Here is a 26,627-nt window from a genome sequence, read left to right as displayed (position 1 = left end):
TCTCTATTTCTCTAGTACCCCAGATCTCTCTTACTGCTTATTTAACAAATCCAGATCTTCCACACTAAACCCATATCTGAACATGGGAATGTCATAAATACAGCTGCTCAAGGAAAAAAAAAATTTTTTTAAGAAAAAAAAAAAGGAAGGGGAAAGGAAAAGGTAAGAGTGTAGAGAAAGGGAAAGGGGAAACTAAAGGGGAAGAGAAAAACAAAATGGAGGTGGGGAGGAAAGAAAAGGAAAAAGGGAAAGAAAAGCAAGTCCTCTTTTTTTTTTTTGCCGGTCATGGGGCCTGAACTCTGGGTCTGGGCGCTGTCCCTCAGCTCTTCAGCTCAAGGCTAGCGCTTGAGCCACAGGGCCACTTCCGGCTTTTTCTGTTTATGTGGTGCTGAGGAATCGAACCCAGGGCCTCATGCTTGCAAGGCATGCACTCTACCGCTGAGCTACCTTCCCAGCTCCAAGCAAGTCCTCTTGATACCTCTGTTGTCTTCATACTTAATATCAATCCAAAAACAAATTTATTATGTAACTACTGCCATCACTCCTGCTGCCACACCCTAACCTAAACTACAAGTCTCTGACCTTCTCTCTTTCATTCTTTTCCTTGAACTTTTTCAGTCAATTCTCATCAGAAAATGCAAAGCTGAGCATTTTAAATGTAAATTAAATCATATCCTTCTTCTCAAAGTAGGCAGATGATGGACAGACAGCACCATCATTGATGCTTGATAAATATTCATGTAATTAGTAAATTAAGAAAACCCAGTATGAGAACAACAGGGAAGGGGTAACAATGCTCAACAAGAAATGTATGCATTGCCTACTCCCCTCTGTACAGCATCTTTACAATAAAATAAAAATTAAAAAAAGAGAAAACCAAAAAAAAAAATCCAAATAAATAACTATATCAATAAGAATACATTTTAAATGCCACGTTTCAATTTCTTGAGACCTAAGATTCACTCAAGAATTCTAAGAGACACTCATCAAGACTCATTGTAATCATTAACTGCTCTGTTAAATGGCAACTATTGTACAATTACTTAAAGATAATAAAAATATTTTTAAAAAATAAAATAAACTATAAAAAGGCCCGCTCAATAATGACTCTGCGTGGTTTCATTAAAACTTACATTTTGACAGTTTTTCAAAAGGCCAGTAGTTCACAATTAATGAATGTTCAGCAAAAAGGTTGACCTTCTGAGTGACTTGGATAAGTACAAAGTTAGAAGGGAAAAAATGCTTCAGACTACTTATTGAAGACTAACAGTCATTATCTTTTAGAAGGAATGTTAAGTTATGGAACCATGACTAAGAAATTTGGTCTATTTGCTAATATCTGGGAGTTCTTTTTGTTATTTTTTTTTTTTTTTTGGTCCGGTTGTGGGGTCTGAACTCTGGGCCTGGGCGCTGTCCCTCAGCTCTTCAGCTCAAGGCTAGCACTCTACCACTTGAGCCACAGTGCCACTTCCAGCTTTTTCCTTTTTTGCTTATGTGGTGCTGAGGAATCAAACCCAGGGCCTCATGCATGCAAGGCAAGCGCTCTACCACTGAGCCACCTTACCTGCCACTGTGAGTTCTTTATATGATAAAAATTCATTCTATTTGGTTTATACTTTATTTTAAAATAAAAAATATTTAAAAAAAAAAAGAATTCTAAGAGAAAAGATTTAAATATATAAAAGAAAAACAATATATAAGAAGTCTTTTACACTAAATACTACAAGCTGTTATATAATTAACAAGACACATTTTTATTCTTTCAAATTTTCATAGTATTTCAAATTGTATAATTTTCATACTACCAATAGTAAGCTAAAAAAGGAGCACGACATGTAAACATGTAAAATGTGCATTAAGAGGTCTACCAATATTAATTGATGTTGTTTTGATTGTTACATACAAGCAAACTCCAAGAAATTGACTAGTACAATAAAATAATTAATCTAAGGTTCCTTCTTAACTTTATAAACTACTTTCTCTGATCCTCTGAGCTCTTCGCATAAAGACCCTGAAAGAATTCAAAATTCCTACTTTATTAAGAGTGACCTTTTATATATACAAATTTCTTTTTAGATTACTACCTTTTAAACAGTACTTTTGGTCTAAGAATCTGTTTTTATTTTAAATTAAGAACAAAAAAAAAGACAATTCTAATGTAGTCATTTTGTCAAAAATTTAAAAATCAGGGCTGGGATGGTGGCTCAGTGGTAGAGCGCTTGCCTTGCAGGCATGAGGCCCTGGGTTTGATTCCTCAGCACCACATAAGCAAAAAAGGAAAAAGCTGGAAGTGGCACTGTGGCTCAAGTGGTAGAGCACTAGCCTTGAAGTGAAGAGCTGAAGGACAGTGCCCAGAGTTCAGGTCCACGACCAGACCCAAAAGAAAAGAAAAGCGTAGTTATTTTAGACAGGTTGGTCAGGAAAAGCCTGAGGAGAAAGCAATTTGGCAAGGACTTAAACTGGTGAGAAAGTGAAACAGCAAGAGAAAATACCAAGTGCAAGTGCCTTAAAGTAAAAACCTTGTTTCAAGTTCAGCCTGATTGGAGAGGAGTAGGCAATGCAGACCATTGGTAGGAAAAAAAATGAGAATAGTAGCCAAGATTTAGATGATGAAGGTGAAAAGAGCCAGTGAGAGATTTTGCCTGGGTAACTTGGGTAAATGATAAAGGCTGAGATAGTAAAGATTAGGAAATAATAAAATTGGAGTGAGAGAAGAGAGGAACCAACCATTAAATTATTAACAATCATCAACCTACAAATACTACAGATATCATTTTATACTATTGTCTTGTTTTGTTTTGTTTATTGGTACCAGTCCTGGAGCTCGAACTCAGGGCTTTCCCTGAGCATTTTTGCTCAAGGCTAGCACTCTACCACTTGAACCACAGCTCCTCTTTGGGTTTTCTGGTAATAAATTAGACATAAGAGTCTCATGGACTTTGCTGCCCAGGCTAACTTTGAACTATGATCCTCAGATCTCAGCATCTTGAGAGGCATGAGCCTCTCATCTTGAGAGGTATAAGCACCCAGCTTAACCCACCATTTGTTAAACCATTAGATGAACCTAAGATTTTTTTTTGAACCTAAGATTTTTTTTAAAAAGGAAAACTACCTATAGTAGGCTGCACATTTAAGTGAATAAAGTATGAAAGTGAACATAATTGTATGTCAAATACTACAGAAAAAAATGTATCCTGAGAATTACACACTGAAATTGGCAGCATGGGAGTCTTTATATCTTGATAAATACGGAGTTACTTTGTAACATGAATGGAAGGAAAAGGACACAAGACCCTAATCTGAAGTAGCCACATGGAAAATGGAAGATGAAGAAGTAAGAGACTGTGAATATGAACTACCTTTTTTTTAAAACATATTTTGCTGTGAAAGGTATTGTGTTTGACTATGTCATATTTCCCCAAAAGTTCATGTGTTGAAGGCCTGGTCATCAACTGGTGTTGATACTGAGAGATGGCTGGATAATGAGGGCACTACCAGTGATTATTCAATGAGTTTGAACCTATATGGACTGTTAGGAAGTGGGCCTATGTAGGAAGTACTTCACTGAAGTCATGCCTCTGAAGTGCATACTTTATCCATGACCCGTTCCGTTGGCTCTGCTCCACCACATGCTCCTCACTATGATATTCTGCTTCACCATGTCCAAGCTCAGAAGAAATGAAGCCAAGTGACTGTGGACTGAAACCTCTAAACCGTAAGCAAAAATAAACCTTTCCTATTTTAAACTGTTATCTCAAGTATTTTATCACATAAATGAAAAGTGACTAACACAAACGGAATCACAGGAATGGGAAGGGAACCATTTTATTCACATTGCTGCTTTAATAGGATATATTTACTGACTAATTATGTCCCCTAAGAAAACAGTCAGAATACATACCCCAAATTTTCTTTCCCTCTACACTCTGATCTTCTACTAATGCCTGGCATTGCCCCAAACTCAAGCAGAAGCCAAAAGACAAAGAAGATAGGTAAAGGGAGATGAAAGATGATCTGAATGGATTTAAATGATAACAGTGGTAGTAAACACTTATTGAACATTCACTATGTGACAGGCATCATTAGAAATCCAATAAATATACTAAGTTATTTATCCTCACAACCCTATGAGATGGGTATTTTCATTATTATTCCCATTTTATAGACCAGGAAATTAGAACACAGAGAACAAAAAAAAAAAAAAAAATCCCAGAGTTACACAAGTAGTTGGTATCAGAGAAGCCAGTATACTGACCCAGAAAATTTGGCCTCAGAATCCATATTCAACTCTTTTTCTAAATGTTTTTGTTAAAAGAAGATGTTTGTATGCCAGTAATGGAAACATTGAACCAGAAGATAAAAAGTAATTACAAAGAGAAAGAATAATTGTCAGAACATGTTCTTTGCACATAGGAAAAATCATAACTTATCATGGATCTTCTCTATTGCTCTTTTGGATCATCTTTCTTTCCATGTCCACCCTGCCTTGTGTCATAGAAGGCTATCATCCAGCTCCCTTGGCCTCTGACTTCCATTTGGGATTCACTAATGGGAGTCACCAGCAAATTAGAGAAGGAAAGAGAGAGAGATTAGGATATTTGGTCCCATAGCTCTCTCCTTGCTGAAATGATTTTAGGAATGGATTTAGGAATGAATATTCTTCTTTCTAAAACTGTAACTCCTATTAAACAGCTTATTCAATTTTCCCACCCTCCCAAAGAATTCCCACTTTTCCTAGTCCTCAAGTGATTCTGTCTCTGGTTGTTTTCTTAACTCTGCCCATTCCTTTGAAATTGATCTTTCATTAGATTTTCTTTGAGAAGGTCTTCTGCTCCCTGCCAGGATTCTAGTTGATACTCTATCAATGATTTGACCTTAAAGGACAGACTATTTATCCACTTCAATAAAAGGGAAGGGAGAGTATGTGAATGCAAATACAGGTAAGTTTGTAGATAGTGATGGAAAGATGAGAAAAGTCTCTTTTGATTACTTTTTTATATAGAAAAGTTAGCAGTTGGTATTAAATAAGGTGAGGTATATTCTTTGAGAAGAAAGTATGAAAATGATCTCTCTGCTGGGTACTGGTGGCTCATTCCTGTAATCCTAGCTACTCAGGAGGCTGAGATCTGAGGATCGCGGTTCAAAGCCAGCCCAGGCAGGAAAGTCCGTGAGACTCTTATCTCCAATAAACCACTAGAAAACCAGAAGTGGTGTTATGGCTCAAGAGGTAGAGCGCTGGCCTTGAGCTGAAGAGCAACAGTGCCCAGGCCCCACGACCAACCAAAAGAACAAAAATCAAAAGTTCTCTCTGAGAAAAAGTGAACTATACAAATTTCAGTCATAAATTCTAAGCGAAACCAGTTAACAAGTTGCAAGATTTTTGCAGCTATACTTTACTAGCTGTATGCAGGAATGTAGAGGTAGGTTTTTGCCAGCCAATGGAGTGAAAAACAAAGAAATTAAAGAAATATGTTAATGAGTAATCACATACTGTATTATAACTCTAAGCTTAGAAGGGAGGGATATAAAACTTACGGTTTTCAGATTATGAAAATTTGTAGACCCAGTGCGCTATCAGAGTTCATAGAATCATATAATGATTAATTTGTAATGAGTGAAATTGAACGTGGACAAAAGGAGTTGATAATCATAAAAATGAGATATTCAAAATTGAGGTTTGAGAGGCTATTTATAATAAGATATCAAGTAAAACCTAACAGTGGGCAACTAAAAGGCAATAGAAGAGACCATTATTTGAAAGAAGATCAAGGAAGGGATCCAAGGAAAAAAGCCAAAACAATTACGATAATTCAAGTTTAATATTATAATGTAGACTATTAGCATCTATTTTCCTCTATCCTCTAATCAATATGCAGTGACTAGTACTCTCCATAATCACTGACTTTGCTACCACATCCAAGTAAGTAATCATAGCACTGACTATTTTTAACACAGGAAATGCAAGTATCCTACAGCATGTATTTTTTAGGATCAGTCCAGAGCCCTATAACTACATAATCTCCCATATTTTGGAGGAACTATATTGTTTAAAAACTAAATTCATTTAAAGAAAATGAGATTTAAAAGTGAACATATATCAAGCAAAATTAGTAAAGAGCACCCTTTACCTAAAATAAACTGGTTTTATTGAAAGCATTAATTATCTCAATTACTGAAATCTAATCTCACATTTACATTTATAATTATTGTCCTATTTTGATCAGTTGAAGAGCTCTTAAACCCTTCTTCAAAAGACTTGCTAAAACTATTTCTGAAGCACAGGGTGTATGTCTGACATAATTATTTATTTTTAAATAACTTTTTAAAATTTAATGCCTTTTGGAAATAATGTTTGATAATTGGTATAATTTTTCTTTTTAATTCTTTATTCTTTAGAGAGTAATGGTTAAGGTAGGTTAAAGAATAGAGTACCTTTTGTGTTTTGGTATGTTTGGCCTATTTGAATACTTGATTCACAAATATGCAATCCTACAAAAAAAGTTTGAATCACACAGCTTTACAAAAATTTGCTATTTTAACTGAAAACTGGGAACAATGTACGCTAGAAATTTGGGTCTTAGAAATCAGGTGAGTATAGTCTATAAAGTCTGATAATTTTTACATCACTGGACAGTTTGGAATTCCTAAATAGTCTAAGAAGTCCCAAGACTTGTAAACAGAATGTGGTTTCTGAAGTAGACAAGAAATGTTTCCTTAAGCAACTCTTGTGAGCCACTTATGTAAACAAAATAAAACTGACCAATGTTCTTTATTTTCTACCTCTTGTAACTATTGCTAGAAGCCAAAGCTGACATGATGAAGTAAAAGCATTTCCTATGAGTTATTTGTGAGATACCTTTTTCTATTTCTCCTTGTGGTTCCTTCTTTTTAACACTTAATACCAAACTTGACAGGAGTACAACAAGGTAAGAACAAACACTGAGAACTACATGCAATTGTAACCCCTCTGTACAGTATGGTCACAAATAAAATAAAAAAAAATAAAAAAAATGAAAAAAAAAAAAAGAACTACATGCTTCCATGAATTCCATGTGCAAAAAAAAATGTGGTTATTTCATTTCCAACTGTTCTATCCACTTCACAAGCCTTCAAGCCCTAGTTAATTGAATAAAGTAGTCATGTAATTTAGCTTTAGTTTTATCCAGTCATTTAAACAATCCTTCTTAAATAAAACAGCATATTCATACAGTCTCATCTACTTTCTCTCCAAAATACTATTCAGGTATTGACAACCCAGGGGGAAGGCATCTGCCAATGTAGATAAATGTAGGGTAGAAATAGCTGGGTTCAATAGATCTATAGGAAACCTTTAACAACTCTGGACAATAACTTGTCCATCTTGTCACCGAACATATTGTTTGTTGGATCCTAGAGCCATTCTTTTCATTTCGGAAAAGTTTCTAGATGCCCTGTCTAGCTAATTACACTTACCCTTGGTTTCTACCATCACTGCACTTCTATGCTACAAGCTGAGGTGATGTAACTATTCCCATCAACTGCAGTAAGCAACTAGACCTTGCCAAAAAGCCATTTCACCCTTATTAGCTGATTTCCTGCTACAAGCTCCTCTGCCAGACTTACAATTCTATATCAGGATATAACAAAAAATAGCTAGAAAAACTAAATGTCAAAGATACTAGCCATACTAAACCACTCCACATCACCACATATACTCTACTGTAAATATTCACTATCTAGCAGCCTGAAACACAGCTAGTCTTCCCTAAAATTCCTAAATAGGAAGCTATCAAGTAGAAGCTCAACTCCATGGTCAAGAATGACTTCATTTCTTAGATTTTCTTCATTTCTTCCTCTCTCTCTTCTATGTATATGAAATATGTACCATAAATTTTCTGTCTAATACTCACAGTCCACACTAACAGAATCCCAATCTTACAAGAAATAGTAATGTGTTCATCCCAGTGGCTCATGATTGGTATAAACAAAGCATAATGATGTTCTTCTTACATTTCTCTTTTTCCTTGAGTTACTGGTGGCTTGATGACTAGTTGAGACCAACTAACATTAAGAAAATCTGTTTTGAAACAAAGGAGGAGGCTACAATGTTTGATAAGAAATGTACTCATTATCTTGCCCATGTAATTGTATCCCCTCTGTACAGTATTTTCACAATAAAAATAAATAAATAAATAAAATAAATAAAAAGAAAATGTTTTGGAAAATAGGTATGACATAGATGGTAGGCCTGAATAGAATTTTTCTTTCTTGATTGAAAAAGAATGCTCTCTTCTTCCTTCTATCCCTTTCCTTAAACATGGATATGATGTCTGGGACAGCAAATGCCATGCTTTGAGTTTAAAATAACAAATTTGAGAAAAAAATCATAATAATTGCCCAGATATTGTCTGGAACTTTCCTGAGATGTTAACTAAGTGCCAGTCTGGACTACCTTTAGACTTTTTATGTAATAAAAATTAAACCTTACTTGCTTCAGCTTTTGGTGCTAAACATTTTGGAATAAATATAAATGAATTTGACTACTTTAAGAAATTCTTCATTATTTTATCTGTCTGACTCAAAGAGTTCTTATCAGGATTGTATTTATTCCTTTAATATTTGTTTCCTTTAGTAGACCATGAACTCCTTGAAAAGAGGGCCAATGTCTGTCTCATAAGTTTATCTCTAGATCAATACAACATCTTTTATATAGTAGCAGTTAAAATATATTTTGTCAAATGAAAACTTTAATTAAGGGTTATTCCATAACACTAACCCTACTTTAAGAAATCCAGGGGCTGCCACAAAAAATAAAATACCTAGGAATTAACTTACCTAAAGAAGTGAAGGACCTCTATGATGAAAACTTTAAAATCTTGAAAAAGGAAATCAACACAGAACTTAAAAAATGGCAAAACCTCCCATGCTCCTGGATTGGAAAGATTAACATCGTGAAAATGGCAATACTTCCCAAGGCTATCTACAAATTCAACGCAATACCTATCAAAATTCCAATCTCATTCTTCAAGGAAATAGAAGAGGCAATCCAAAAATTCATATGGAACAATAAAAGACCCCGAATAGCAAAAACGCTCCTCAACAGAAAGAACACTGCTGGAGGAATATTAATACCAAATTTCAAACTCTACTATAAAGCCATAGTAATCAAAACAGCTTGGTATTGGCAAAAGAACAGACCTCAGGACCAATGGAATAGAATTGAAAACCCAGAAATGAACCTACAGACCTATAGCCATCTAATCTTCGATAAGGGAGCTAAAACAATAGAATGGAAGAAAGACAGCCTCTTCAGTAAATGGTGCTGGCAAAACTGGTTAACTACATGTAGAAAACTAAAGCTAGATCCTTATATATCACCCTGCACCAGAATCAACTCCAAATGGATCAAAGACCTTGAACTCAAAGCAGACACCCTGAAAACATTACAGGATGGAATAGGAGAAACCCTAGGTCTCCTTGGCTCAGGCCGAAATTTTCTGAATAGAGACCTGGAAACACAACAAATCAAAGAAAGGTTGGACAAATGGGATTGCATAAGGTTGCAGAGCTTCTGCAGGGCAAATGACATAGCTAGCAAGATCAATAGAAAGCCCACAGATTGGGAGAAAATCTTTACTAGCCATACAACGGACAAGGGTCTCATATCTAAAATATACTTGGAACTCAAAAAATTAAACCACCCAACAACAAATCCTCAAAGAAACAACTGCCCAATAAGTAAGTGGGCGAAAGACTTAAAGAGAAGCTTCTCTGAAGAAGAAAGAAGGATGGCCAATAGACACATGAAGAAATGTTCAACATCCCTAGCCATAAAAGAAATGCAAATCAAAACAACATTGAGATATCACCTCACCCCAGTTAGAACGGCAAAAATCAAGAACTCTAACAACAACAGATGCTGGAGGGGATGTGGACAGAAAGGAACCTTACTTCATTGTTGGTGGGAATGTAAACTTGTTCAACTACTTTGGAAAGCAGTATGGAGGTTCCTCAAAAGACTCCACATAGAGCTCCCCTATGACCCAGCAATCCCACTTTTGGGCATTTACCCTAATGTTTACAAAAAAGACCACACTAAAGCTACCAGCACAACTATGTTTATTGCAGCATTATTTACCATAGCTAAGATATGGAACCAACCCAGATGCCCCTCAATAGATGAATGGATCAAGAAAATGTGGTATATATACACAATGGAATTCTATGCCTCCATCAGAAAGAATGACATTGCCCCATTTGTTAGGAAATGGAAAGGCTTGGAAAAAATTATATTAAGTGAAGTAAGCCAGGCCCAAAGAAACATAGGTCCCATGGTTTCCCTTATTTGCAATATCTAGTATAGGTATGAGTCAAGCGGAAAAAGTCAGATAATGTGATGTTAGGAAAACGAACCCTCAAATATGTATTTTAATGTTTTTGTTTCTTTCATGCATGTGTTTCTAACGCATTTATAATATTATTTCTTTGTTGCTTTGTATGTCCCTCCCCCACAGTGTAACCCCCGCTTTCACTATATTTGATGTCAGTATAACATGTGGAGGAGATGGGGACAAACAAGTCGTTTAAGGATTTAGGTGGACCTGTTGCAACAATGAGAAGTACAAAATGTCATGTCAAAACCAGCTTTACAATGTCGGAGGGGGGGAGGGGGGGTATGATTGGGTGGGGGGGAGGGGAGAGGCTGAGAAGGGAGGTGAAGGGTAAACAAAGGAGGAGGCTGCAATGCTTGGTAAGAAATGTATGCATTATCCTGCCCATGTAATTGTAACCCCTCTGTACAGTATGTTCTCAAATAAAATAAAATAAAATTTAAAAAAAAAAAAGAAGAAAGAAGGATGGCCAATAGACACATGAAGAAATGTTCAACATCCCTAGCCATAAAAGAAACGCAAATCAAAACAACATTGAGATATCACCTCACTCCAGTTAGAACAGCAAAAATCAAGAACTCTAACAACAACAGATGCTGGAGGGGATGTGGACAGAAAGGAACCTTACTTCATTGTTGGTGGGAATGTAAACTTGTTCAACCACTTTGGAAAGCAGTATGGAGGTTCCTCAAAAGATTTCACATAGAACTCCCCTATGACCCAGCAATCCCACTTTTGGGCATTTACCCTAATGTTTACAAAAAAGACCACACTAAAGCTACCAGCACAACTATGTTTATTGCAGCATTATTTACCATAGCTAAGATATGGAACCAACCCAGATGCCCCTCAGTAGATGAATGGATCAAGAAAATGTGGTATATATACACAATGGAATTCTATGCCTCCATCAGAAAGAATGACATTTCCCCATTTGTTAGGAAATGGAAAGGCTTGGAAAAAATTATATTAAGTGAAGTAAGCCAGGCCCAAAGAAACATAGGTCCCATGGTTTCCCTTATTTGCAATATCTAGTATATGTATGAGTCAAGCGGAAAAGGTCAGATAATGTGATGTTAGGAAAACGAACCCTTAAATATGTATTTTAATGTTTTTGTTTCTTTCATGCATGTGTTTCTAACGCATTTATAAGATTATTTCTTTGTTGCTTTGTATGTCCCTCCCCCACAGTATAACCCCCGCTTTCGCTATATTTGATGTCAGTATAACATGTGGAGGAGATGGGGACAAACAAGTCGTTTAAGGATTTAGGTGGACCTGTTGCAACAATGAGAAGTACAAAATGTCATGTCAAAACCAGCTTTACAATGTCGGTGTGTGTGGCGGGGTGGGGGGGGGGGGGGTATGATTGGGTGGGGGGAGGGGGGAGGCTGGGAAGGGAGGTGAAGGGTAAACAAAGGAGGAGGCTGCAATGCTTGGTAAGAAATGCATGCATTATCCTGCCCATGTAATTGTAACCCCTCTGTACAGTATGTTCTCAAATAAAATTAAATTAAATTAAAAAAAAAAAAAAAAAGAAATCCAGGGGCTGGGAAGGTGGCTCAGTGGTAGAGTGCTTGCCTTGCATGCATGAGGCCCTGGGTTAGATTTCTCAGCACCACATAAGGAAAAAGAAAAAAGCCGGAAGTGGTGCTGTGGCTCAAGTGGTAGAGCACTAGCCTTGAGCTGAAGAGCTGAGGGACAGTGCCCAGGCTCAGAGTTCAGGCTCCATGACTGGACCCCCGACCCCCCCCCAAGAAAAAGAAATCCACAATCTACTGAGGAAAACCAACATACATCAATTAACAATACAATATATCAAATACCACATTAGAAATAAGAACAAGTACTATAGGAGCATAAGGTGAAAATTATTAATTCTGCTTAATGGTATGAAAATTTTTAAAGCAGCTTTTACCAAGTATTAAGTACTCATTTCCTTGAGAAGGCTGTTTATGCTAAGAAAATGCTTATATTAATTTTATTAGCTATATAACAACAGAATATACATTCTCGGTTGACATTTTTAGATATTATCACCATGCTATTTCAGGATATCTTAAAGGGCTTACTCTTTTTTTTTTTTTTTTTTTTGGCGGTCGTGGGGCTTGAACTCCGGGCCTGGGCGCTGTCCCTCAGCTCTTCAGCTCAAGGCGAGCACTCTACCATTTGAGCTACAGCGCCACTTCCGGTTTTCTGGTGGTTTTATTGGAGATAGGAGTCTCACGGTCTTTCCTGCCCGGGCTGGCTTTGAACCGCGATCCTCAGATCTCAGCCTCCTGAGTAGCTAGGATTACAGGCGTGAGCCACCAGCGCCCGGCTAGGGCTTACTCTTAAAATGATATTTTAGAATTATCTTTATCTTTATATTATGTATATCAACTCCTTGAAAGTATTTCAGCAAATAAAAAATTCAAGGATAAAACAATAGCAATATTAGCACAATTGTTATAGGAAATCCTAAATAAAATATCCTACTACATTCTGCATTTTTTTAACAGCTGCCACGTTTCCTTAGTAATGATCACCAAATTTTTATTTCATACTTCAGAGAAATCATCGGATCTTTTCATATTCCTTAAAAAAAAAAATCTTAGGGTTTTCACTACCTTACAATGTAGAAACTCTCATATGCCATCAAAATAAAGAATTTTTTTCCTATTTTAGTTATAGCAAAAATAACACCCTTCATCTATAAACCAGCCTTATAAGTATCTCAAGGACATAAATTTAGTTAAATGGTGCCATCTGGTGACATAAATCTTACAGTAATATACAAAGTCTAAAGCCAAGAATAGCATCTGGCCATAAAGAGTCAACTTTGTAAAATACTTAATCCTATCTTAGTGCCTCAGGCTCAGGCCTATAATCCTAGCCACTCGGGAAGCTGAGATCTGAGGATCATGGTTTGAAGCCAAACACAAGACTCTTATCTGCAATTAAGTACTTTAAAAAAAAATGCCAGAAGCAGAGCTGTGACTCAAGTGGATAGAATACTAGCCTTAAGCAAAGAAGCTCAGAAATAGTGCTGCCCAGGTCCTGAGTTCAAGCTCCAGGACTTGGGGGAGGGGAGAGAGAGAGAGAGAGAGAGAGAGAGAGAGGGAGAGGGAGAGGGAGAGGGAGAGGGAGAGGGAGAGAGAGAGAGAGAGAGAGGGAGGGAGGGAGGGAGAGAGAGGGAGGGAGGGAGGAAGGAAAGGAAGGGAGGAAAAATAATTTTACTCCTGCTAGTTATGGAACATTTGCTTACAGCAAATACAGATTATAATTCATCTACTTCCCTTAAGATTAAGGAACCAAGGTCATTTTAGGGGAAATGAAGCAGTATAGACTAGGAAAAGTCAGGTATGGTAAACTTAGAGCAAATACAGGAGATATTAATTCATGATTAAGGTATCAAAGTAATTTAGGAGAATGAGTCAGGATAGCGAGGAAAACAAGGCCAGTGGTGAAGGCAACTCAGAAATCTGGTATTTAGAAACATAAAAGTGCCATCTTTGCTTCAAAGGAAGACAACAGAGGGGGCTAGGGAAGGTGGCTCAGTGGTAGAGTGCTTGACACTCTGGGTTCGATTCCTTGGCACCTTTTCAGCTCAAGGCTGAAAAGCTGAGGGAGGGAGGGGAAAGAAAGAAAAGAAAGAAAGAAAGAAAGAAAGAAAGAAAGAAAGAAAGAAAGAAAGAAAGAAAGAAAGAAAGAAAGAAAGAAAGAAAGAAAGAAAGAAAGGAAGGAAGGAAGGAAGGAAGGAAGGTAGGAAGAAGGAAGGAAGGAAGAGAAAGAAAGAAAGGAAGGAAGGAAGGGAGAGAGAGAGAAAGAAAGAAAGGAAGGAAGGAAGGGAGAGAGAGAGAAAGAAAGGAAGGAAGGAAAGGCGAGAAAGAAAGAAAGAGAGAGAGAGAGAGAAAAAGAAAGAAAGAAAGAAAGAAAGAAAGAAAGAAAGAAAGAAAGAAAGAAAGAAAGAAAGAAAGAAAGAAAGAAAGAAAGAAAGAAAGAAAAGAAAAGAAAGAAAGACAGACAGACAACAGGATGTATTCCTTCCTGGGGGATGCATTTCTCACCCCAAGAATTAACACTTGTCTGACGGTATGTATGCTTTCCTGAGAAAAAATGCTTCCCCCAAACTTAAGGAACCTCCTACTCAAATGCTCGAGTTCGGGACCCCTAAAAGACCACCAGAGACCAAGATCAATGTAATCAGCAGCGAGGTATTTATTGCGAGCTAGCCCGGTCCTCGCACACAGCAAACAACTGGTGATGCTGAGAGGCCCCGAGCCTGGGGTGTGCAGCAGTTTTATGCACTCTTTGGGGAAGGCTGGGGCTTTGCACTCATCATATCATTCCTTGACAAATCAACACATACCGCGGGAAAATCATAAAACATCTCCAAAATATGATTCACGTGTCCAATGGAGGGAAGAAATCTAGAGAGAGTTATTGGTCAGATCCAGGGGTTGATACGCTTTAGTATTATTGGTTCAAGTTACAAGGGTGGTGCAAGGGAGTATGTGCAGAACTGCAGGACTTCCTGGTTAGATATTGGTCATCACTCCTAGGCTGTCTGGGATCTCAGACAATTCGACCTTCTGCTTATCTTAGGAAAGCATCATCTGCAGTTTTCCAAGGACTGTTAGCACTTAACTTGCTGTGGAATTTTCTTGCTGTAGAACTGCAGTAGGTCAAAGGCTAAATTCCAGAATAAAATGAGGTCCCAGGTAAATTATTGGTCAGGTCTTTCACTACCCAAAATGCAGATAACAGGACACCCTCCTTACCTCAAGGATAAATATCTGTTTTATGGCAGAGTGCCTTGTTCGCTGGAAGAAATGCCACCAAACATCCAGAAACTCAGAAAGTAGCCACAAGGAATAATTAAAGCAAAGATAAAACACTGCATAAATGTCCCTAACTGCCAAGGAGCGCTCTGTGTGTGTGTGTGTGTGTGTGTGTGTGTGTGTGTGTGTGTGTGTGTGTGTGAGATAACTGCATAAATGTCCCTAACAGCCAAGGAGCGCTGTGTGTGTGTGTGTGTGTGTGTGTGTGTGTGTGTGTGTGTGTGTGTGTGTGTGTGTGTGTGTGTGTGTGTGTGTGTGTGTGTGTGTGTGTGTGTGTTGGTCCTGGGGCTTGAACTCATGGCCTGGTGCTGTCCCTGAGTTTTTATGTTCAAGGATAGCAACTGAGCCATTGGCTTTTTACTCCATAATTGCAGATAAGAGTTTCACGGAGTTTTTCATTATTCCATATGAATTATTTGATTGCTTTCTCTATATATCAGTGAAGAATGTTGTTGGGATTTTGGTGGGTATAACATTGAATTTGTAGATACCTTTAGGCAGTATTGCCATTTTCACAATGTTAATCCTTCCAATCCAGTAGCATACAAGGTTTTTCCATTTCATTACATCTGCTTTAATTTGTTTTTTCAGATGTTTAAGGTTTTCATCATAAAATACCTTCACATCTTTCATTAAGTTAATTCCTAGGGGTTTGCTTTGGGTTTATTTTTATTTTTATTTTTTGAGGCTATTACAAACAGAGGGAAGCACAGAGGGGGCACAGAAATGGTGGGACTAAGGTAAACAATTGCAGCAGTGACACTCACTAGACACTGTTAAAAAGAACCATACAACTTACAACTTGTGGGGAAAGGGGGAAAGGAAGGAAAAAACCTGGGAGAAAATGAGGGAAGAGATGACACTTTTTAAGAATAAATGTACTCATTACCTGATTTATATAACTAACCCCTCTGTACATCACCTTTACAATAAATAAAAATAAATGTTTTTAAGAGCATCTCATGGATTTCCCTGTTCAGGCTGGCTTTGAACTGATCCTTAGATGTCATCCTAAGTAACTAGAATTACTGGCACAAGCCACTGGTGTCCAGCAAGAGTTTGTATAATTTTTAATACCTCAAATACTACTTCCTTATAAAGCTCTTCCTGATTCACTACTAAAGTTAAGCCTCTGACTCACAGAATCCTTTACTTCTCTTTTGTAGCACTTATTAGTATTATCCCCACAGCTGAGCCTCAGCTCCACCCAGACTTGAGTTCCGCCCTGCCCTAGGGTTACAGTCATTCATCTGGCCACTCCCTCTCTATACGCCCAGACCTACCTCACTCCCTCCCCCATATCTACTTGGATAAGGACAGATGCCATGTGCTCCCTCTTCTGGGAGATATGGTCCCTCTAATAAACTTTATAATCATCTTTCTCCTGTGCACTTACCACAAATGTAAACTATTTTGCAATTCTGTTTCATTTTTGTCTTCCAAGTATGTATCATAGAGTGGGGCACAAAGTTTAAAAAGTATCTTGTGGGGATGACACTGTTCAAAAAGAAATGTATTCATTACCTGACTTATGTAACTGTAACTCCTCTGTACATCACCTGTGCAATATTTTTTAAAAGATCTTGTAAATGAATGAATGTGTGAATGATGAATGGGTGGAGAAATGATTGACTTCCCTCTAAATCAAATCCTAAATTCAGTTCGAATTAACATTTTATACAAAAGCTCCCTGGCAGCACCAATCTATAATAATCTTATGCCTCTCTGAACTTCTTTGGTCAAAGCACTTTGATCCAGCCCCTAGAGTTTAGTTCTCTATTATACGCTATCTTGTATTTTTTGCATATAATTGACTATTACAACCTTCCCAATAATCTGTAAGAGTCAATTGTCCCTTAGGGATAGGGATTTGGTCTTTACACTATCTCTCTGAATGAGTTGATGTAAATAGGTAAATATTTCATAGATACTTTGTAAATTATTATTGCTCAATCACAATTACTGAAATGCCTGAAGTCATTTTATTTGAGTATTGTAAACAAAGAAGTATAAGAATGGTAGATCCTAATATACAGGAATTTAATATTCACTGTTTTAACCAGTCAAGACTTATTTGAAAAGTGGGAAATGTGGCTTAGTGGTAGAGTGTTTGCTTAGCATGCATGAAGCCCTGGGTTAAATTCCTCAATACCACATAGCAGAAAAGGCCAGAAGTGGCACTGTGGCTCAAGTGGTAGAGCACTAGCCTTGAGCAAAAGAAGCTCAGGGACAGTGCCCAGAGCCTAGGTTCAAGCCCAAGGACTGGCAAAGAAGAAAGAAAAGAAAAGAAAAGAAAAAAAAACTTTTTGAAGGTCTATAAATTATAACAAAAAAAAAGACTTTTCAAAGGTCTATAAATTGTAACTTGTTTGTTTCATTGGAATTCATTCATTTAGGTTATGAGTATTAAGTAATTTCCTAATAAGCTGAGTATGATGGCTCCAGTTTGTATTCCTAGCTATTCAACAGGCAGAGATCAAGAGATCTGGATTGGATTTGAGGCCAGTCCAGATAAAGAAAAAAAAAATCAAACACGTTCTCAAGACTTCTTCTCATGGAGCTGGGAAGGTGGCTCAGTGGTAGAGCGCTTGCCTTGCATGCCTGAGACCCTGGGTTCGATTCCTCAGCACCACATAAGCAAAAAGAAAAAAGCTGGAAGTGGCACTGTGGCTCAAGTGGTAGAGCGCTAGCCTTGAGCTGAAGAGCTGAGGGACAGCGCCCAGGCCCAGAGTTCAGGCCCCACGACCGGACCCAAAAAAAAAAAAGAAAAAAAGACTTCTTCCCAACCAATGGCTGGGCCTGGTGGGACATGCTGGGATGATCCCAGCTATGGGCAGGAGGAGTGGGGCTTCTCACAATGGAGCATGAGCATGCTTGTCATCCACAGTAACATAGAGAAGTCCAAGTAGGAGTAGCACACTATAGCCTGACTTGGGCATAAAGTAAGACCCTAGCTCCAAAGCAACCAATACAAAAGTGGGCTAGAGTCATAGCTCAGGTGGTAGAACATCTGCCTAGCAAAGTTAAGGTCTGGAAGTCAATCCCCAGTAGTGAAGGGAAAAAAAAAAAAAAAAAAGACTGAGTGTGACTTATTGTACATGGCCCAATAGCAGCATCTAAATGTAAATTTGTTGTTCTCCATCCATAACAGTGTAAGTAAACCTAACATTAAGTATACAAAAAAAGAAAATCATTTCAATGATTCAGATATACTGTTGTATTTTTAAAGGAAAATTAGATGCCATATTATCTATGAATTTATAGATTCTAAAACTACTAAAAATGTCTCAGAATGACCATAAATCTACAAAATCTAAGAATGAAGAAATATCACTGTCACAAAACTACAGCCTTCATGCTTTGTCAGGTGGTTAAAAAAGTATATACATCATTATTAACAATTAAAATTTAAAAGCCATGATGTTTTCAAATAGATCTTATTTTTAACATAAAAATATTATATTAGCATAGTGTAACAGGAAAATCCAGTTTTTTTAACTCAAACTAAAAGGTGATAAAAAAAATTGTTTGTGGTCCTTATCACCATAATTAAATAATTGCTTATATTTCCTCCACTTGCCCATGAGTGTAACAAGCACTGATCTCCATAGTTGACTATTGTATCTATCTTGCCTAACACAGTATCTACAACATAACAAGTCATTTTTAAATAATAGTTGAGTACATTAAAAACAATTTATTGAAGACTTATCATTATTTTTTATTAAAGGTCCATATGCCAGGGGTACAAAAGTTAATTGGAAGCTGGGAGCTAGTGGTTCACACCTGTAATCCCAACTACTCAGGAGACTGAGACCTGAGGATCATGGTCTGAAGCTAGCCTGGGTAAGAAAGTCTGTAAGACACTTATCTCCAGGAAACTACCCAAAAAGCTGGAAGTGGAGCTATGGTTCAAGTAATACAGCACTAGCCTTAAATTAAGCAAAAGAAGCTCGAAACAGAGCCCCAGCCCTGAGTTCAAGCCCCAGGACCACACCAAAAGATATTATTTCTATATAACCCCTACCCACAAGCTGCTAACAAGATTGAGGGAATAGAAATATATTCATTTTATGTATCAGAGGACAATGTGGTACTTTACAGTAATTAAAGCTATGAGACAATGAAGGGCTGATAAAAGCTTCTAGTAAGGAGAATGTGGGGAAAGGAAATGATAAATCCCAATACACCATACATCTACTGAGTCACCCACTATTGTCAGTAAGTACAAGTACCTATAGAGTTTTCTGTTATGCTTTGTAAATAAAAAGTGTAACACAAAGTCTAACATATAAGGTTTAACAGCCTGCATAAGAAGCTACTACTTTTGCCCAGCACTGTTGGCTCATGCTTATAATCCTAGGTACTCAGAAAGCTGAGATTTGAAGATCACAGTTCAAAGGTAACCCAGGCAGGAAAGTCCAAGGAGCACTTATCTCCAATCAACCACCAAAAGGCCAGAAGTGGAACTGTGGCTCAAGTGGTAGAGTACTAATCTTCAGCAATCAAGTTCAGGGTAGCTCCCAGGCCCTGAGTTCAGACCTTAGGACTGGAAGGGAAAAAAGAAAAAGGAAAAGGAAAAGGAAAGGAAAGGAAGAGAAAGTTACTACTCTCTACTCTTTCCTACACCTTTCTGAAGACTTCTCTCCCCCAAAAAGTAGTAAAATAAGGAACAAACTGGATAAGCAAGATTCAGAAAGTTTAGAAGGAAGATAGATAGATAGATAGAGTGTATGTATATATATATATATGTATATATATATATATATATATTTTCCCAAACTTGTATAAGTAATGACTAAAAGCATAATTTTCATTAAGCACTTTTATATGTATCTGAAAATAATGCATCTGAAAATATAAGTCTATTATATTATCAAAATAGCTTTCAAACAAATATAGACCTTTAAATTTTCAAAAGCAGATGTGGAAGAGATTTATAAAAATAATAATAAAAATTTTTCCATCTGGCTTTTTCATCACCTAAGTTAATAAATGCTTTGAAAATTGGAATGTTTTAGCTATTTTAAATTAAAAGGACATAACTTGTAAAAAAAATCATTCAATTCCAATTCACTTATGTTCAGACTCTACAAATTGTTAATGTTTAACATTAAGTTAAAACTGAAATTATCTATTGGATATTTTTTTTCCTTAGTAGTACCACAAGATGTCACCCTAGACCTAACATCTAAATGTTAGCTTAGAGCTCATTGCTCAGGTGTTTTTCTTGTTTTGTACATCAATGAAATTTGATGGCTAACTTTCAAAGTACTGTTTCCACTGTCCGATATTAGAAAATTGGAGATGAAAAAACAATATAGGAACTCTAGAAATAAAAAGGGAAAAAGTTAAACTCTATGATTATCAGATAACCTACCATTGCCATACAAATATAATACCTTAAAAATTGGATTGTATATTCTTTTACTTTCCTCATTTAAATATATATATCACTTATATGATCAAATGAAGTCTTTTTTTTTTTTTTTATCGGTCATAAGGGGTTGAACTCTGGGCCTGGGCGCTGTCCCTCAGCTCTTCAGCTCAAGGGTAGCCCCTACCACTTGAGCCACAGCTCCACTTTCAGCTTTTTTCTGTGTATGTGGTACTGAGGAATCAAACCCAGGGCCTCATGCATTCGAGACAAGCACTGTACCACTGAGCCAACTTCCCAGCCCTGAAGTTGTCTTTTAAAGACTGAAAAACACAATGTGCTTGCTATCACCTTCTAGATTCTCACAGAACTCATTCATAAAGTAGTTACACTCTGTGATACTGACCACAGTCATTTAGACAGAATTCTGATGCTCAAAGATTATACTATCTAAGGCATACTAGTTTGGGAGGTGTTAAGCATATGATGAATGACTACAAAAAGAGGGAAGTGTTTATTTTCACAATGATGCTTTTATCTGCACAAAGATTCCTGATCACATATAAATATTTCACATTGTGCAGTAATCGTATTGCATTTTACATTGCATTTTCATTTGATTTTTTATTAAGATTCCCTTCTTTTTTAATTTAATTTTTATTGTCAAGGTGATGTACAGAGGGGTTACAGTTACATGATGCCCTTTATTCATGCAGTTAGTGAAATTCATTTCAGAAATTATTTCCATATAGTGGCTATCTGAATATCAGAATAATGAGTGAAGCCTCTATTTTCCATTACTTGTAACAAAAGGGAGGTTGGGGAAGAGGGAGAAAGCTAACTACAGATTGTAAACAATATGTCATTATCAATAGTTCCCAACAAATGTTTTTATAAAAATATACATCTTTTTCAGAATGCTCATGGCTACAGCATCTTTACAATAAAATAAAATTAAAAAAAAAAGAATGCTCTGCTTACTTGGCTTTTATTTGGAGTGCTTAAAGAAAATGCAGAATGAGGCCATTAAGAGTCAATAATAATAAATTAATAATCAGTATTTAGCTACTTCAATAGAAATTATGTTGTGATACATACAGTTCTTTGTACTCTGGTTTATCCCCCAAATGACTTTCAATGCCAGATAAAGCAAATCTATCTATTCAAAGCTGAGCATTGGGATTACTTACATAACAGCTTTTTACAGATTATTGTTGTCATTCATTTTATTGAGAAATTCAACTACACTATAGGATTTAAGCAAAGGTATTTATCATTCACTTAAAATAATAGCAAAATGCAATTATTTGTCACTCATTTTTCCTAGGTAATGGTGCTATCAAATGACCACATTATCAAAATGTAGAATTATCTACATCATTCAACAATACTTTGCCAAACTCAAGTTCTCAAAAACTCAAGCTCTGAAAAGATAAAGCAAATCTTAACTAAACACATACAAATGTGTTTAGAAATCATACAGTCATACAAATGTATTTAGAAACATTGCCATCTAGTTAATGGATTTTACTAATTATCAGCTAGATGTTAATTTTAATTGAGAAATCTGTTGTTTAACATGCTCCCCAAAATATTATTTGCTAATAGAATTTATTTACATTCTGTAAGATTCCATTCAAAGATATTTTTATTTAATTCTAGCTAAGATTATAGTTATTTGTGTCACTACTTCTTACCAACCACAATAGACTCTTTTAAAGAACTCAAGAAACATGCAAAATGATCCTATAAAAAATTTTACGTCTATCTATTTTTACTAAACTAATTAGCAATTTTCACAGTCAAATGGTTTTAAATTTAAATTCAAATTTTTATGCTGGATCATAAACTTTCCTAATAGCAGCAAGAAAGAAGAAAAGATTGTTTTTATACTTGTTTCAAGAGAATGAAAGGCAAATTTGGATCTTGAAAAGGATGTTGCCCGACATTTTCATGTTAAGACAATTCCTTCTCTCAAGGGAAACAACTTTGTTCTCCAGCATATCTGTCCTTAACTTTTTGCAACAAACTACTTAGTTTTTATGTGTGTACATTTTCCCTCCTTCACAAAAATATTTTCAATACTTACATTTTTCAGTAATCTATCACTTATTTGTATTGTATAACATATCTTTTTTAGTAATTATTAAATTTTAAAAAGAAAAAATTCCAGTATCAAGGAAAATTACCCATTTCAATTTTAACATGTTCTTTAACCATATATATCCAAACTATTAAGCTCAATTCTGACCATTAAAATGATAAACATTTTTTGTACTACGTACCCAACAAAGCTTGGAATAAGCTGCTCTTGAAAATACTCATCACCTTTTTGACAGCATTTTTCAACAGCTGTTCCTCTGGTTTTCTTAACTTTTTGCAATATTCTTCTAGCAATGATAAAGCTCGGTCAGTATCTGAAAAACATAATTTTAAAATTCACATGTAGCCTTAGAAATATAGTATACTCATCTATTCTATATGTCTTTCTAACTTCATGACATGAAATAGTTTAACAAATATATTCCATAAATTACTATACCAAATTGATCATTCATATTCAACACAATTTCAACAGCTCATTTTTGTTTTCTATAATCCTGTCTTCCAAAAGAATATCCAACTGTAAAACAATATGAAATAAAGAGTATAGTGCTGGTCACTAGTCCACATGGTAGGTATGATTCTCTTTTGTCAAAAAAAAGTCTATCTTAAAGTTCATAATTTCCTGAAAAATAATGTCAAGTCTTTAAGATGATCTTTCAGGGCTCCTTCCATGGTGAATTTCAGCCAATACTTTCAGCCGTAATTCCCTATATATACCCCATCTCCTCCAAACACACACATACTGCCATGATAGGTCTGTCCCATCATATACCAAATGTTTTCATGGACCTTAATGTGGTCTATGAGCCAGATGTTTCCCACTTCTCCACACACATTTGCATACATTCTCCACTTTCTCAAATCTGTGCTTTTCTTTGCTTCTATCACACTTTACTGGGATATCCTACCCAATGTCACTATTTCTCCTAATAATACATGTGATTTATTGAAAGAGTTATCAGCTAAATTTATGTCTCAAACCTGCTTACCGGCTCTGTATAATGCTTACTGTTACTAATCTCTCTGAGCTTGTTTCCTCCATTTTATTTATTCAGTATGAAATGAGACAATATATCCACAAAGGTTAATTTCCACTCAAAGAATATACCATTTATTCACTACTTCTTTATAAGAAGTATATATATATAATTATATATATATAGTAACTATATATAAAGGAATACTTTTCTTCCTCTCACTAAACCAAATAGCCTTGAAAGAAATTAGCAGATATAATCAAGAAATCTAATAACAACAGATACTGGAGGGGATGTGGCCAAAAGGGAACCCTATTGCATTGGTGGTGGGAGTATAAACTTGTTCAACCACTTGGAAAGTAGTATGGAGGTTCTTCACAAGACTCCACATAGAGCTCCCCTATGAACCAGTAATCCCAGTTTGGGGCATTTACCCAATCACAAGCAAGACCATACTAAAGCTACCAGCACAACTATGTTTATTGCAGCATTATTTACCATAGATAAGATATGGAACCAACCCGGATGCCCCTCAGTAGATGAATGGATCAAGAAAATGTGGTATATATACAATATGCCTCCATCAAAAAGAATGACATCACCCCATTTGTTGGGAAATGGAAAGACTGGAAAAAATTACATTAAGTGAAGCCAGCCAGGCACAAAGAAACATAGATCCCATGGTTTCCCTTATCTGCAATAACTAGTATATGTCTAGGACAAGCAGAAGAGGTCAAAAGCTATGTAAATATAACCATATAAGCTGATACTAAGTGAAATGAACCCCAAGATAGGGACACAAGAGATTTTATCTTTCTTGTTGTTCTTTTTAATGTACTTATAATGTACTATGTGATTTTTTTTTTGTTTCTTTGTATGTTCTTCCCCCATGGTAAACCCCTGTGGTCACTGTATTTGATTCCAGTGTCCTGCATCTTGTATATACATTTTTCTAATTTGGGGAGGGGAAGGGAAATAAATTGCTGAAATAAGGATACAGGATGACCCATTGTAACAATATACAAGACATTATGTTGAAAATGAACTGTACAATTTTGTGAGGGGTGGGGAAGAATTAGGGAGGTGGGGAGGAAAGGGATTGTAGGGGAAAAATAAAGGAAGGGGTAACAATGTTCAATGGGAAATGGACTCATTACCTTGCTCATGTAACTGAAACCCCTCGGTACAGTATCTTCACACACACACAAAAAAAGTATTAAAAAATAGAAATTAGCAGAGGAAGTGGTGCTGTGGCTCAAGGGGTAGAGTGCTAGCCTTGAGCAAAAGAAGTTCAGGAACAAGAGCCCAGGCCCTGAGTTCAAGCCCCAGGACAGGCAAAAAAAAAAACAAAAAAAATTTATCAAGAAACTCAAAAACCACTAAGATTTATCAAGACACTCAAAAACCACTAAGATTGCAATGATTTCTTTGGGCTTAGTGGTAGAGGCTTGCCTAGCATGCATGAAGTCCTGGGTACAATTCCTCAGTACCACATAAACAGAAAAGGCCGGAAGTGGTGCTCAAGTGGTAGAGCACTAGCCTTGAGCATAGAGAGGCTCAGAGACAGAGCCCAGACCCTGAGTCCAAGCCCCAGGACCAGCAAAAAAAAAAAAAAAAAAAAATTAGCAGAGTGACATTCTTTATATGTAGTAGGTGATAATTGTCCTTGAATTTTCAAATCCCTCCTTTGAATCCAATCTGCCACTTTAATAAGTAGACTAAATATAATTACTTTTACTGGTTCTCCCTTATTCTTGAAGCCTTTAAGAATCCTAAGACCACTCTTTATTCTTTTTCCTTAGGAAACCAATTCTGTCTCAATTTTAAATATTATCAGTACTCATACTTCAAAGTTTCTATCTGTAACTCAAGACTTTCCTCTGAATTAGACAGTCTTACTCAATTTAATACTCAACATTTCCATTTAGAATGTCAAACTGAGTTAATTCCATCTCAAACTGAACTATCAAAACTGAACTATTGATCTCTACTTACCTGTAATCTACTTCTTCTGCAAAGTTCTCCATCCTCACCTTTAAAATAATTCAGACCTAAATCTTCGGCATCATCAATCCTTCTTTCCTACTAATTCCCCACAGCTAGCTCATTAGTACATTTTAACATCAAAATGTATACCAAACTCTACAACTTCACCTGCCAAGTCACCATCATCTATCTCTTATATTATTGCAATAATCCTCTAGTAATGTACATTCTTTTTTTGTGGGGGAGGAGGGGTCCGGTCATGGGGCCTGAACTCTGGGCCTGGGTGCTGTCCCTCAGCTCTTCACCTCAAGGCTAGCGCTCTACCACTTGAGCCACAGTGCCACTTCTGGCTTTTTGTTTTCTGCTTATGTAGTGCTGAGGAATCAAACCCAGGGCCTCATGCATACAAGGCAAGCGCTCTACCACTGAGCCACCTTCCCAGCCAGCCCTGTACATTCTTTTCTAAACACAGCAACCAGAAAGAATTGTCTTTGTTTTGGCTTTGTGCTAGCCTGGGGTTTTAACTCAGGGCCTGGACACTGTCCCAGATCTTTTGTGATCAAGGCTATTGTTCTAACACTTTGAGCCAAAGCTTCACTTATGGCTTTTTGATAGTTGGAGAAAAGTCTCACAGACTTTCCTACCTGGGCTGGATTTGAACTATGATCCTCAGATCTCAGTTTTGTGAATAGCAAGGATTATAGGCATGAGCCACTGACAACTTCAGAGAGAAATGTTAAAGAAATAAATCAGATTATATCACTCTCAACTCAAACTTAATTTCTTTCCACCCCACTGACAGCAAGATCCTACCTGACTTGTTTGTTTGTTTTGAGGGAGAGTCTCATTATGTAGCCCAGGCTACCACAAATTCACAATCCTCTCTCTACTTCCCAAATGCTGGCACTACAGGCATATACCACCACACCCATCTTGACTTCATCTCTTAGACATCTCTTTTGTTTAGCCTACTCAACTACTGTGGTTT

General features: G+C 36.6%; 1 protein-coding gene across 1 annotated transcript in view; it reads right to left on the bottom strand.

The window, feature by feature from the left end:
- Dlg2 (discs large MAGUK scaffold protein 2) overlaps nucleotides 1-26,627 on the bottom strand; it is a 2,085,086-nt gene that overhangs the window by 2,042,584 nt on the left and 15,875 nt on the right. Inside the window, exon 3 of the mRNA XM_042686455.1 lies at nucleotides 22,856-22,987. Coding sequence (XP_042542389.1) covers nucleotides 22,856-22,987 — 132 coding nt within the window. The remainder of the gene's footprint in view (nucleotides 1-22,855; nucleotides 22,988-26,627) is intronic.

This window comes from Dipodomys spectabilis, unplaced genomic scaffold (assembly GCF_019054845.1).
Source record: "Dipodomys spectabilis isolate Male_0828 unplaced genomic scaffold, ASM1905484v1 ptg000003l, whole genome shotgun sequence".
Lineage (NCBI taxonomy): Eukaryota > Metazoa > Chordata > Mammalia > Rodentia > Heteromyidae > Dipodomys > Dipodomys spectabilis.
This window is presented reverse-complemented; position numbering and strand designations above follow the sequence as displayed.